The sequence below is a fragment of the Leucoraja erinacea genome, chromosome 16 (assembly GCF_028641065.1).
Source record: "Leucoraja erinacea ecotype New England chromosome 16, Leri_hhj_1, whole genome shotgun sequence".
In the NCBI taxonomy this organism is placed as follows: Eukaryota; Metazoa; Chordata; class Chondrichthyes; order Rajiformes; family Rajidae; genus Leucoraja; species Leucoraja erinaceus.
The window spans coordinates 34,898,521-34,913,699 of NC_073392.1; the positions used below are offsets into that span (position 1 = coordinate 34,898,521).

Sequence of the window (15,179 nt, forward strand, 5' to 3'; positions counted from 1 at the left end):
GGGCCGAAGGGCTTGTTTCTATGCCATATGACGCTGAATCTATAATGTACAACAGAGAACGATACAGCACAAGATCAGGCCCTTCAGCGCACCGTCAAAAACCAACCAGTATGCAGTCTAACCAATCGCATCCGTTGCACACGGTGTATATCTCAAGCACCCACCACTCTCTGTGTAAATAAGAAACTTGTTTTAGATAGCTCCTCTGAATTAGTCTTCCTCTAACCTTAAACCTATGCCCTCTAGTATTCCAGAAAAAGACTATGTACCTATTTCTGCCTCTTGATAGTTTTATATACTTCTACCAAGTGGACCCTCTGCTGCCAAAGCTCCAGAGAAAACAATCCAAGTTTGTCCAACCTCTCCTCAGAACAAATATACTCCAATCCAAACAGTCCTGCACCCGCTTCAAAGTCTCCACATCCTTCCTATGGTGTGGTGACTAGAACTGCACCCAATAATCCAAATGGGACCTAACGGAAGAAGAGTTATCAACGCATTCTCCCATGAGATCACTTGATTGATTAGTAAATCTAAGGTAAAACAATTTCAGTCTGAGAAGGGATGCTGCCGCATCTGCATAAGTGAAATATTGTAATTCCGTCTTGGAGGCAGGTGAAAAAGTAAACTGCTGGAATCATACTATAAGTTGTTCATTAGAAAAAGAGGCGCACGATGGCTGCCTCGCCAACGGCTGTCTATGTCCTTTCCCTTCTTTGTGTTTTTAATTTGTTGTAAAATGTATGTTTTAGCTTATCTTTAGTTTTGTATTTGAGGAAGGTGGCGGGGGAAACTTTTATCTCTTACCTCGATGGAGAAGCGACTTTTTCCGTGTTGTATCCGTGTCGTATCTCCGTCCGCCTAACATTGTGTAATAATAATAATAATAAATTTTATTTATGGGTGCCTTTCAAGAGTCTCAAGGACACCTTACAAAAATTTAGCACGTAGAGGAAAAACATGTAAGGGGAATGAAATAAATAGTAGAGACGTGACTAGTACACAAAGTAAAGACAGAATTCAATTCAAAACACAATATGAGGCAATTAATGCACAGATGAAAAGGGAGGGGGACATGGGGCTAAGGATAGGCAGAGGTGATGAGATGGGTCTTGAGGCGGGACTGGAAGATGGTGAGGGACACGGAATTGCGGATCAGTTGGGGGAGGGAGTTCCAGAGCCTGGGAACTGCCCTGGAGAAGGCTCTGTCCCCAAAACTGCGGAGGTTGGATTTGTGGATGGAGAGGAGACCGGCTGATGTGGATCTGAGGGACCGTGAGGGTTGGTAGGGGGAGAGGAGGTCAGTGAGATATGGGGGGGCCAGATGGTGGAGGGCTTTGTAGGTGAGGACCAGGATTTTGTAGGTGATCCAGTGGGAGATGGGAAGCCAGTGAAGTTGTTTGAGGACTGGAGTGATGTGATGCCAGGATTTGGTGTGGGTGATGAGTCGGGCGGCTGCGTTCTGGACCAGTTGGAGTCGGTTGATGTAGGTGGAGCTGATGCCAAGGAGAAGTGAGTTGCAGTAGTCCAGTCAGGAGGAGATGAAGGCATGGATGAGTCTTTCAGCAGCGGGAGGTGTGAGAGAGGGTCTGAGTTTGGCGATGTTGCGGAGATGAAAGAAGGAGGTTTTAATGACATGGCGGATGTGAGGCTCAAGGGAGAGGGTGGAATCAAAGATCACGCCAAGGTTGCGGGCCTGGGGAGATGGGGAGACAGTGGTGCCGTCGATGGTGAGAGTGAGGTTATTGATTTTGCTGAGTGTGGCTTTGGAGCCTATGAGGAGGAATTCTGTCTTATCGCTGTTGAGTTTGAGGAAGTTATGTTGCATCCAGGTTTTTATAGCTGACAAACAGGAGTTGATATGGGAGAGGGGGGGTTGTGGGGGGATTTGGTGCTGAGGTAGATCTGGGTGTCATCGGCGTAACAGTGGAAGTCCAGGTTGAAGTGGCGGAGTATCTGACCAAGGGGGAGGATGTAGATGATGAAGAGGAGGGGGCCGAGTACGGAGCCTTGGGGAACGCCTTGAGTGACTGTGGCTGTAGCAGAGGTGTGGTTGTGGAGAGAGATGAATGAATGAATGATTCAATTAATTGTCATTGTCAGTGTACAGTACAGAGACAACGAAATGCATTTTTAGCATCTCCCTTGAAAGGGAGACACAGGGCGTCGCGGTGTGCCCCCGCCTGCCGCCGTAATTACATTCCATTACACACAGGCAAAGGTGGGTGAAGTGTCTTGCCCAAGGACACAACGACAGTATGCACTCCAAGCGGGATTTGAACCGGCTACCTTCCGGTCGCCAGCCGAACTCTTAGCCCATTGTGCTATCTGTCGCCCCTGACGTGGGATCTGTTGGAAAGGTAGGAACGGAGCCAGCTGAGTGCAGAGCCTTCAATGCCGAGGTCTTTGAGTCTGGTGAGCAGGATGTTATGGTTCACTGTATCGAAGGCTGCGCTCAGGTCGAGGCTTTTAGAGTTCCAAAACCGCGGAGCCTGTGGAATTTAACATCTCAGAGCGGGCGATCCCTTTGCCAGGAGTTGGTATTTGGTGCTCCAACCTGCGGGAGCTGCGGACTTTAACATCATGGAGCACATAGTCTCTGGTGAGAGACTGACTTCGGGGACTCCAAGCCGTAGGAGTTCGACCGCCCCAATACAGGAGCTCGATTGACGGCTGCAGTTGGTTCGACTCCCCCGACCGCGTGAGGAAAGAAGATAAGACTTTATTGTCTTTTATCACAGTGGGGAATGTGGAGGAGCCGTTGTGGTGGATATTTACGTTACATTTTTATGTAGTTGTGTGTCTTGTTGCCTTTTTGATATGACTGTATGGCAAACCAAATTCCTCGTATATGGTGCAAAACATACTTGGCAAATAAATTATGATTATTATTATTATAAAATCAATTACTGTGGATGCTACAAATCTGAAATATGATTAAACAACTGTGAATCCTCAGTGTTTCTCTGTTCAAGCAGCATCCGTGGAGAGAGGATTTGCGCTTGATGATAGGATTTCAGTGGACCTGCCTGCATCTTGCATTCCCCTCTTGTGGGATGCTAGTGGCCACACATGCCACTTGTGGCGATACTCCTCCCAGCTGACTGCATCCTTGCTATGCAGCTGCACCATCGAACAACAGCCTAGATGCTGGCTATGGACTGTCCTGAGGGCGCACTGACAGCTTTTGCTGTTGGTGGGTCCTTTCCAATGTTTAGTAAATGATCCAAAGTATTTAGAAACAGTTGAAAAACATTTACATTAAAAAAAATAATAATTATAGTCGGAGAGCTGTAAATCACAGAAATGGGCCCTTTGGCCCATCCCGTCAAATTGAAAGGAGTTTTGCAGGGCAATTTTGTTCTGACATGGTGTGTGGTGCCTGCAACACCTTACCAGGGGTGGTGATGGAGGCAGATGGGTGTTTAAGAGGCAAACTGATATTGAGGGATATGGATGATGTGCAGGCAGATGAGATTAGTTTATCTTGGCATCGTGTTCAGCACAGATATTGTGAACAAGACGGCCTGTTCCATTCTATGTTCTAGACTGAACGGACTAGAACAGAGTTCTCTTGGGTATCTCATGCCTTTTTTCCTTCCTTCACAGGAGAACATTATTTCACCCATGGAAGATTCCCCAATACCAGAGATGACGGGGAAAGACGCGGGAACTGATGGAGCAAGCACCTCTCCTCGAAGTCAGAATAAAACATTTAGGTATGGTGCCTGGACAATACAATTGCACTGGCTACAAATGGGAAAGATCAGTGTAAACATCTGCCCTGGAAATGTGAGATGCTAAGTTAATTTGCACTCTTAAGCTTTATCTCAGGACATTAATAAATGAACAGATTGTGGAATGAAAGAAAAATGGTGTTTTGACATGAAGAATATATACGTCATTGTTTAAGAAAATTATGGTCTTCATTCACACAGGTTATTGGAGTAGGTGTTTGTTGTAAAGGGGCATCTGAAAAATGGGATGCTTTTAAAAGGTTGATTGTGTGAGTTCAAGGTTTGCCATTAAAGTGAAAGACAAGGTAGGTAAGGAAGACTGGATGATGAGTGAAATTGAGCCACTGGTCAGGCCAATCAGGTGCGGGCCAGGTATGGGCAGCTGGAATCAAGTGTATCCCTGGAGAACTATAGGGGATTGAGGAGTTTGCTTATGAAGTAATCGGGAGGGCAAAAGGGCGGCATGAGACAGCTCTTGAAGGATAATCCACACAGATTTTATAAGTATTACAGGAGAAAGGGTAGCTAGAAAGAGAATAAGGCCCTTTGTAAATTCATTTCCTGGGCCTAATCAGATTTACCCGAGCCCACTGTGGGAAGCCAGAGAAGAAATTGCAGGCAACCAGCCGAGATATAGGAAGGAACAAATTTGATCATTTTTTGAAAAAGTAGCCCAGAAGGTCGACTAGGCTGTAGATGCAGTCTACATAGACTTCAGCAAGTCTTTTGATAAAGTTCTGGTAGGTCGGTAGCTCTGGGAAGTTAGAACACATTGGATCCAGGATTAGCTCACTAATCGGATACACAATTGGTTTCATGAGAGGAAGCAGAGGGTGATGGTGGAAGGTTAGTTTTTTGGACTGGAGGCCTGTGACTAGTGGTGTGCCTTGGGGATCAGTGCTGGGCCCATTTGCTGTTTGTCATCTATGTAAACAATTTGCATGAGAATGTAGAAGACATTAGGGAGTTTTCAGATGACACTAAAATAGGTGGTATTGTAGACAGCAAAGACAGTTGATCTTAATCAGCTGGGCAAGTGGGCTGTGGAATGGCTGATGGAGTTTAATGTAGAAACATGTGAGCAGTTGCATTTTGGTAAGTGAACAGTGGAGCTCTGGGGAGTGTTGTAGAGCATCAGTCAGGGAATTTAATTTTGAAGGTAGGACGTTATATTACAGTTATATGAGATGTTGATCAGTCTGCACTTGGAGTATTTTGTTCAGCTTTGGTCACCCTACTATGGGAAAGATGCTATTATGCTGGAAAGAATGCAGAGAAGATTTCCAAAGATATTGCCAGGTCTCGAGGGCCTAAGCTGCAGTGAGAGGTTGGAAGGGTTAGGACTTTGTTCCTTGAGGCACAGGAGGTTGAAGGGTGATCTTATAGAGGTATATAAAATCATGATGGTAACAGCAGACAATTGGCAATAACTGGCACCATTTCCAAACAGGGCTTATGTGTAGTTATATAATAAATGTTTATGTATCAATTTCAACTAAATTAGCACTTGACAATCTGCTTGTCCACATTTGTGTCTAGTGTTCATTAGTTGTGAGCCGTTGTGATGGCCTTTTTAAATAATGATCATTTGTCATAGTTCACTGTGTAAAGCTATTAATTTAACTGGTATCGTTTATCTGGTGCAGTGTTCCTCACACAAAGTCTCTGGAAGCTCGAATCAAGGAAGAACTCATTGCACAGGGTCTGCTGGATTCTGAGGATCGTCCTACTGAAGACTCCGAGGATGAAGTCCTAGCAGAGCTCCGTAAACGTCAGGCAGAACTGAAAGCCCTCAGTAGCCACAATCGTGCAAAGAAACAGGAACTTCTCAGGTAGCGTAAATGGGCTGGGTTGAGGATTATCTCTAGATGCTAGTGGCTTAGGGTGAAATGAAAGACAAGATTTGTATAGCACTGGTCTGAAAACTGGACTGGTGACATTTTATATTCTTGTATTCAGGTTTTAAAATAAATAAACATGTCCTAGAAAGAACATAGAAGCGTACAGCAGAGGCCCTTTGGCCCACAATGTCTATGCCGAATATGATGCCTGGTTAATCTAATTTCCTCTGCCTGCACATGATCCCTGTCCCTCCATTGTCTTCAAATCCATGTACCTATCCAAAAGCCTCTTAAATATCACTATTGTATCTGCCTCCGCTACCACCCATGGCAGCGCATTCCAGGCATTCACCATTCTCTGTTTTTTTTTTAAAAACTAGCCCTGCACATCTCCTGTAAACTTTTCCTCTCTCACCTTAAACTTGAAAATGCAGATGAATGATGATATTCCAAAATGAGCAATTCTGCTGGTTGACTGGAGATAACTGAGCAAAGCCTTCAATAGCAAACTGACACAATACTAGAAGTTGTGGTGGCGGTGTTACTGGGGGGGGGGGGGGGGGGGGGGGAGAACATGGAGTCGAGGTATGTGGAATATATGTTTGGTAGGGCACGGACAGGCAGAGACAAAGGGTCTACCAGGACAGTCTGAAGAAGGGTTTCGGCCCAAAACGTTGCCCATTTCCTTCGCTCCATACATGCTGCCTCACCCACTGAGTTTCTCCAGCATTTTTGTCTACTGACAACACTAGAAAATGTGCTTAAAGCTAGGTGACACATATCACAAGTTTGAGATTTACAACCATGGAACTATTCTTTGGCTTCATCTGAATTGTTAGATTTGAGGCAAGGATGGTTCTATTTTATCCATATTGCGAAAATGCTTCCTGTAGAACAATCATGTTGTTCTGCAGGGTTTATGAAGCCCTTGTCCATCTCTGACCACCACCATACATACCCCTGCGTAATAATTCATGTTCATGTTATAGCAGCAGAATTGGGCCATTCAGAGAAACATAGAAAATAGATGCAGGAGTAGGTCCTTCGAGCCATACGAGTCAATATGATCATGGCTGATCATCCAGAATCAGTAGCCCGTTCCTGCCTTCTCCCCATAACCCCTGACACCTGTACTAATCAAGAATTTATTGATCCCCGCCTTAAAATATCCATTGACCTCTTCTACAGCCGTTTTTGGCAATGAATTCTACAGCGAAATAATTCTGATATGGCACTGAACGAAGTGCGGCTGGGGAGTGATGACTGCCCTCAGACCTTCTTTCTAGTGATAATAACTTACTTTAACCTGCTATTTAAAACCAGGCTTGCCAAAGAGGAGTTAAAAAAGCAGGAGTTACGGCAGCGGGTGAGGATAGCAGACAATGAAGTCATGGATGCCTTCCGGAAGATCATGGCAGCGCGGCAAAAGAAACGCACACCTACAAAAAAAGAGAAGGATCAGGCGTGGAAAGCCCTAAAGGAAAGGGAGAGCATCCTAAAGTTGTTGGACAGTTAAAGAAAAAAGTGCCAACACACGAGTTACTCTGTTACTTCAGAAATATTGGCGAAGCGATTGTCACTACCGAGCTGTTTGGACTTGAACTGACGGAAAAAAAGTGAAATTGAAACCTACCTGTTGTGAACGGGTAACATTCCACTGCAGCAGGCTGTCTCTGTTGCAACTTGCTAGTCCTGTATGTCGACGATGGATGTCTGTCATTTAAAACAATCTGGTTGTTGTGCTTTGCTAGTCTGTACTGTATGTAAGAGTAATGTTTCTGCCATGTGATCAGAAAAGAGTGTAACATTCACATGAGAGTGAGCCATTGCCAGTACTTCAAAATGTGACATTACCAACTGACACTTTAATAGTTTTGAGGAAGAATGTCTCTCGCTTACTTCCTCACTCCAATAAAATGTTACAGTAATAATGTGTCGGGTTATCTCTATTACCCAAACCTGTTATTACTCCTTTAACTACTTTTTTTCTGTTTTCACTCCCCTCTCTGTCAAGCCAATGCACAGTGGATCTCTTGTAACTAATTTAAATCTTCCTGCTTTTCAAAATACTGCAAAATTCTAATGTCAAAATATTGGAGGAGAGGGGGAAGGGAGGAGAGGAGAGGAGAGAGAGAGAGAAAAATATATTTTCACGGAAATGGAGGTAGCATAATCTTTGTGGAACCAGAACCCTTGACCAGTTCCAGCGTACCACTGCTACAAATGTCCTTGGTGCTCTGCTGTGGAGCCTTTGGGTAAATACAGAGCTTGTAGTTTCCTTCTGGAAACAAGGAACTGCAGGTACTGGTTGACACAAAAGCACACAAAACACTGGAGTAACTCGGCTGGTCAGGCAGCATCTCTGGAGAATATGGATAGGTGACGTTTCTCCGAAAAAGGGTCCCAACCTGAAACGTTGCCTCTCCGTGTCTTGAGAGATGATGCCTGACCTGCTGAGTTACTCCAGCACTTTGTGTCCTTTTGTAGTTTCCTTGGCTACTTAGAATAATACCTGATTCATTCTCTGAAGTTAGCAGCTAGCAATGATAAATTGATCAAGAAGTTCAATGCACCTTTGGTTAGTGATAATCAGTGTTCCTACATCTATTCCATGAATCTCATCTAACACTGAACATTTTCTAAGATGGTTGATATTTCTTTTAAATTTCGCTTTTGCATTGTTTGGATGGGAAGCAATCTGCAGGCGTTTCTTTGGAACAAAGTGGTGCAATTTAATGCTATATTTTATAGTTGATCAAAGACATGTAGCAGACAATTCGGCTCATTTTACAGCTGGATCATTTGCTAGGAAATGGGCCCGGTTTGTTAGTCTTCCACACTCCTGTGGATATCTAGAATAAGATGAGATTGCTGATGCTTGAATCTGTATTGAGGAAGAACAAATGTGGGAGGATTGAGGGTGTGCTGTGGAAATGTTTTGCAAAATACTATTCTATCACTACTATTGTATTAAAGAAATGTTTTTAAAATCATATTGCTAAACATGCCAATCATTTTAAGGAGTCTTGTTGTGATTGTACATAATTTTGTCATCTCTTCTGTGATATCAGCACTGTGATCGCCTGTCTATCAGTAAGTTGGACAAGGGGTGGCACAGAGGTGCAGCTGCTAGAGCTGCTGCCTCACTGCACCAGAGATGTGGGTTTCATCCTGACCTCAGATGGTCATGACCAACTCATGACCTTGCATGTTCACTCTGTGACCATGTGGGATTCCTCTAGGTGCTCTGCATTCCGCCCACATCCAAAGATGTGCATGTTTGTAGGTGAATTGGCTTCTTTTAAAAAAAAAATTAAAAACATGATGCATAGGGAGTGCTGGCTCAAAGGGCCGAATGGCCTCCTGCACCTACTTTCTATGAGTGGATGAGAAAATGGGAAAACCTAGAACTAATGTTAACAGGTGATCGATGGTCAGCGTGGATTTGGTGGACTGAAAGGCTTGTTTCTATGCTCAATCTCTAAACTAAACAATGTCCCTTCAAAACGGATCATACAGAGTCACTGATCTGAATTCCAATGATGACCATCAATCTCTGATATCTCAAACCCAATGTGCTCATGCTAATTTTTTGGATTGCATCTGAAGCAAATGAGATTCTTATCAATAGTGATGTTAAATCCTCAATAGTGTACTGGTCGTTAACTGGGACTTAATAAAGTTTCAATAAATGTCAACTGATTATTTTAGATCTCAGTGTCAAATATGTATTTAGTAGCCAGCCTCGTGTCTCCTGAAAAACCATTGCTTACAAATCAAAGAAACTTCTTGACTTTGAACATTGGAACTCATTAACATAAAGTAGGAATCTGCTCTTAAGAAGTTCTGAAGCTATTTTCTTAATAACATTCTGCCTTCTCTCTCATATAAATGTTTCAAAGCCCCATGTTTTGTTACTGCATTCTTCAATATTCAACCAAGACTAACAATAACTGCTGGAGCCACCAGGGAAACCTGTTTCCCACAAAATGTCACTCACTTCACTATTTTATTGATTTAAAAAATACAGTATGTCTGCATTAGCCAATTGGAGGTAGGTCCAAGCTTGTGACTGGATTCTCAGGGAGCTATGGATTATGCATGAAGATGGACACAAATGCTGGAATCACTCAACGGGACAGGCAGCATCTCTGGAGAGATGGAATGGGTGACGTTTAGGGTCGAGACACTTCAGACTAGAGTTAGTGGAAAGAGAAGTGAGCGATGACTAGTCTGAAGTTGGGTCTCGACCCGAAAAGTCCCCACATTTCTTCTCTCCAGAGATGCTGCCTGTCCCGCTGAATTACTCCAGCATTTTGTGTCTACAGTTTAAAGCAGCATCTGCAGCTCCTTCCTACACTTATTGATTATACATCACAATTAACTTTCAATCTAAGAATGTAATATTTCCTCATAAAAAGTAATTTTTCAGTAAAGAAAATGCTGCCAATGCAGTTAGTGGATATTGCATGCTTAAAATCACTTTCAGCACTTACAGCATTGTGGACTTGATCAACAGGGATATTACCCAACCTGGTTGGGAATGATGTTTCATTACCAACAATCTTCAAACCATGTGAGTTCCTGTAGGTTCTTTTTATAAGATAATTGGATTTCGGATAATCAAGTAATTGATTCTTTCTTTGAGACTGTGTGACTCACAATTCATCCAATCTTTAATGAGGATTATCTCATTAATTGCTTCTACATTGCTTCTGACAGGCAAAGCGGCCTGGAGATTTTGTTGAGACTTTAGTGAGATTTTACCAGTGTCGTAATACATTAATGCAGAAAGGAAAAGGGAAGCAATGGAATAAGGCCCCCATGTGTTGTAAATGCTGTAAAGGAGCATCCATGGAGAGGGTAACAGAACAGTACATGACATTGAACTTCTTTAGTAAATATAGATCCCTCTGCTATTGTGGATAAATCCCTCACCCATGTCTCTTATGTGTCCAGAAGTTCTGCTCTTGCTCCCCCTCTCCCCAGACAAGATGAGGATAGAGTTCTGTGCAGGAAGGAACTGCAGATCCGAGTGAAGTGTCTCGACCTAAAAGGTTACCTATTTCTTCTCTCCAGAGATGCTCCATGTCCCTCTGAGTTATTCCAGCATTTTGTGTATATCTTTAAGGATAGAGTTCCCCTGATTGTCACCCTTCACCCCACCAGCCTCCACATCCAACATCATTCTCCGGCATTCCCTCTACCTTCAACGTGATCCCATCCCTTTCTGCAATGACTACTGACCCCCCTCCCCTTATAACTTCTTGGTTCATTCATCCCTCCCACCGAAGCCCTCCCCCCCCCCCCCCCCCCCCCCCCCCCCCCCCCCCAGGTACTTTTCCTGGCAATTCAGGAGACATACCACTTGATCCAACACCACTTTGACCTCACTCCAGGGACCCAGCAGCCCTTCCAGATGAGAGAGGTTCACATGGGCCTCTTCAAACCTCATCTACTACTCCTGATGTAGCCTCCTTTACATCGGTGAGACCAAGCATAGACTAGACGACCGTTTGGCCTGTTGGACCTCCCGGTTGCTAACCATTTTAACTCCCCTTCCCATTCCTATATTGAACATTCTGTCCTTGGCCTCCTCTATTGGCAAAGTGAGGCTACACACACAAACTGGAGGAACAACACTTCATATTCAGCTTAGGTACAACCCAAAGGTGTGAACATTACATTTTCCAATTCCAAGTAATACCCCTTCACCCCATCTCGCTTCCCTGCATCCCCCAACCACATGGTGTATCAATATCTCCCATTATTTCCAGCACTCCCAGTTACCCTGCTTCTTTCCCCTCATCCGTACATTCATATTCCGGTGAAGCCATGCGGCGGCGGTGAAGCCTTGCAGGTCGACCTGCCGTTGGTGGTCGATGAGGGCTTGAGGGAACTGCCATGGGGGAGGGAGGGGGAGAACAATGGAGGACCCGATGTGGGGGAACCACTGTTGGGGTGGGGGTGGGGGGTAGAAGAATGGCGGAGCCGGCATACTTTGTAACTTTTTGTTTACATTGGGTATGCAAGCAAAGAATATCACTGTGCCTTGTCACATGGGACAATAAAGTATTCCATTCCATCTCCATCCAAGACTCCCTCATTTCCCTTTTATGCCACCTCCCTCTGTCCCATCCCAATTTCTCCCTTCCAATGATGAAGTGCTTTGAGAGGGTGATCATGGAGCAAATCAACTCGTGCCTCGACAAAAACCTGGACCCACTGCAGTTCGCTTACCGCCGCGACAGATCGCGGTGGATACGATCTCGCTGGCCCTCCACTCCGCTCTGGACCACTTGGACAACAAAAACTCATATGTCAGGCTGTTATTCATCGATTACAGCTCGGCATTTAACACAATCATCCCCTCCAAACTCGCAGAACTGGGTCTCTGCGCATCCCTCTGCAATTGGATCCTCGACTTCCTCATTCACAGACCACAGTCTGTTCGTATTGGTGGAAATGTGTCAGCCTCGATAACAATCAGCACAGGAGCACCTCAAGGCTGCGTGCTCAGCCCCCTGCTGTACTCACTCTATACTCATGACTGCGTAGCCGGTCACAGTGCGAACTCCATCATCAAGTTCGCTGACGACACCACTGTTGTGGGACGTATCACTGATGGCGATGAGTCAGAGTTAGAAGAGAGATCGAGCAACTGTCCATATGGTGCCAGCGCAATAACCTGGCCCTCAACACCAACAAAACCAAGGAACTGATTGTGGACTTTGAAAAGAGTAGGATGGGGACCCACAGCCCCGTTTATATCAATGGGTCGATGGTTGAAAGGGTCGACAGCTTCAAATTCCTGGGCGTTCACATCTCTGAAGATCTTTCCTGGTCCGAGAACGCTAATGGAATCATCAAAAAAGCTCATCAGCGCCTCTACTTTCTGAGAAGATTACGGAGAGTCGGTTTGTCAAGGAGGACTCTCTCTAACTTCTACAGGTGCACAGTAGAGAGCATGCTAACCGGTTGTATCGTGGCTTGGTTCGCCCTGGAGCACCCTGGAGAGGAAAAGACTACAAAAAGTAGTAAACACTGCCCAGTCCATCATCGGCTATGACCTTCCTTCCATCGAGGGGATTTATCGCAGTCGCTGCCTCAAAAAGGCTGGCAGTATCATCAAATATCCACACCATCCTGGCCACACACTCATCGGCCTGCTACCTTCAGGTAGAAGGTACAGGAGCCTGAAGACTGCAACAACCAGGTTCAGGAATAGCTACTTCCCCACAGCCATCAGGCTATTAAACCTGGCTCGGACAAAACTTTCATTATTAATAACCAATTATCTATTATTTGCACTTTATCATTTTATTTATTCATGTGTGTATATATTTATATTATGGTATATGGACACATTGATCTGTTTTGTAGTAAATGCCTACTATGTTCTGTGTGCTGAAGCAAAGCAAGAATTTCATTATCCTATCAGGGACACATGACAATAAACTCACTTGAACTTGAACAACTACATTCCTCTCTCTGGCTTTACATTTTACTCCCCTTTCCTCCTTAAACCGACACCCTTTGGCTCCTTTTCACATCTGCCCTTGTCACTTACTCGATCCATCTGCCAATGAAATCCTCCCTCACCTCTATCCATCTATCACTTAACATAGAACATATAACTGCACAGCACAAGAAAAGGTCCTTCGACCCACAATGTCTGTGCCAAATTTGAAGCCAAGACCATCTCTTATCTACCTGCATATAATCCATATCCCTCCATCCTTGAATATTCATATGGCTATCCAAAAGTCCCTTAAATGCCACTATAGTATCTACCTCAACCACTGCACCTGGCAGCATGTAAGATGTAAGATGGTGGCGCTTCGCGGCAGCGGCCTCTCCAGTCCGTCCGTCTTTTGTTTTCTTTTTGCCTGTTAAGTGGATGTCTTGGTTTTAGTAGTTTATATTATTTTTAGCTGTGTATATGTGGGGGGCGGGGGGTGTGGGGGAAACTTTTTAATATCTTCCCTGTACGGGGACCCGACTTTTTCCTTGTCGAGTCTCCGTTGTCGTTGGGCCTAACATCGGCGGCCTCCAACCAGAATCGACTTGGGGCTCCAGTTGCAGAGCCTGCGGACTCACCATCGTGGAGCTGGCCGACTTCAGAGTGCGGAGAGCTGTGGCGGCGCACGGCTGCGACCCGACTTCGGAGCTTCGGAGGCTCCGGCTGCAGGCCCTGTGGATGGTAACATTGGGAGCTCGCGGGTCCCTGGTGGGAGACCGCTTTTCGGAGCTCCCGCAACAGCAAACTTCGTCCGCCCGAATCGAGGGGTTTAAATCAACCCGGAGTGGGGGCCTTACATCGGCCGCCGCGGCTTTAACGGACGTGGGACTTACCATCGCCAGCCGGGGGGCTCCAACATCGAACTCCAAGAGCCTCGATCAGCTCGATGCAGCAGTTTGACTGCTTGACTGTGGGAGAAGAATAAGAACAGAGAACAGGGAAGAGATAAGACTTTTGCCTTCCATCACAGTGAGGAGGTGTTTGGGGATTCACTGTGATGGATGTTTGAGTGGAATTGTGGAATTGTGTGTTTTTGTTGTTTGTTGTTATGACTGCAGAAACTTAATTTTGTTTGAACTTATGTTCAAATGACAATAAACGGCATTAAAAAATGTTAAATAAATAAATAAATAAATAATGTTCCAGGCACACAACACTGTGTAAAGAAGCTACCCAGAAATCCCCTTTCGACCCCTCTCAACTTAAAGCTGTGTCCTCTGGTCTTTGATTTTTCCACCCTATCTGTGCAGCTCATAATTGTATATACTTCTATCAAGTCTTCTGGCAACCTCCAGCATTCCAGTGAAAACAATAAAGGTTTGTAGAACCTCTCCCTGTAGCTAATATCCCCTAATCAAGTCATCATTCTGGTAAACCTCTTCAACAGCCTTTCTGTAATAGGTCGACCAGAACTGTACACAATACTCCACATGTGGCCTAACCAAAGTTGTATAAAACTGCATCATGATTTCCTGACTTTTATACTTAACTAGACCAAGTGCAGACCTGTTGGGTCTGCTCCCCCAACACAAGATTCCACCAGTCACCCGTTCCCCCAACGCAAACCGTTCCCCTAACGCAATATTGCACCACTCACGCTTAGCTCCCGACAGCGCAGGCGCGGCTCATTTCTCTTCATCCCCGAGCACTCCCTCCTCCTCCTCTTCACCCTCCCTCTTCAATCCCTAGAGAAGGAGGGGGGTAGAGAGGGAGGGATGGTAGAGATGGAGGGGTGGGAGGGGGGCAGAGAGGGAGGGGGGTCGTCCCTGACCCCGGACCCAGTTTCGTCCTTTGTTCCAACGGCAGCTTCTTTCTCGGTCCCGGCCCTATCCCAAGCCCCGGGCTCGGCCCTCACTCCAGCTCCAGCACCACCCTCCCCACCGGGCGTTGGGCGCCGGCAGTCGCCACTCCTCGTTCACAGCGAGCACTAGAGTGCCCCTCCCTCCCGGAGTGTCCCGTCCTGCCTTGCGGGTGCATTGTGACGTCACTCGGGTTTTCTTTTCCGAAATGGGTGAGTTTTCGTGCTGTTTTTAAAACTTTAAGAGATTAACAACTTCGGAAATATAGGTGGGAATGCGA

The 15,179-nt window shown here is 45.3% G+C and overlaps 1 protein-coding gene across 3 annotated transcripts in view; it reads left to right on the plus strand.

Annotated features, from left to right (window-relative positions):
- Positions 1-9,283, plus strand: part of tada3l (transcriptional adaptor 3 (NGG1 homolog, yeast)-like) — a 44,554-nt gene extending 35,271 nt beyond the window's left edge. For all 3 annotated transcript variants that reach the window (XM_055648151.1, XM_055648149.1, XM_055648150.1), the window contains exons 7-9: positions 3,610-3,719; positions 5,384-5,569; positions 6,902-9,283. In XM_055648151.1, the coding sequence (XP_055504126.1) occupies positions 3,610-3,719; positions 5,384-5,569; positions 6,902-7,094 (489 nt within the window). In that variant the 3' untranslated portion in view covers positions 7,095-9,283. The remainder of the gene's footprint in view (positions 1-3,609; positions 3,720-5,383; positions 5,570-6,901) is intronic.
- Positions 9,284-15,179: the final 5,896 nt, after the last annotated feature.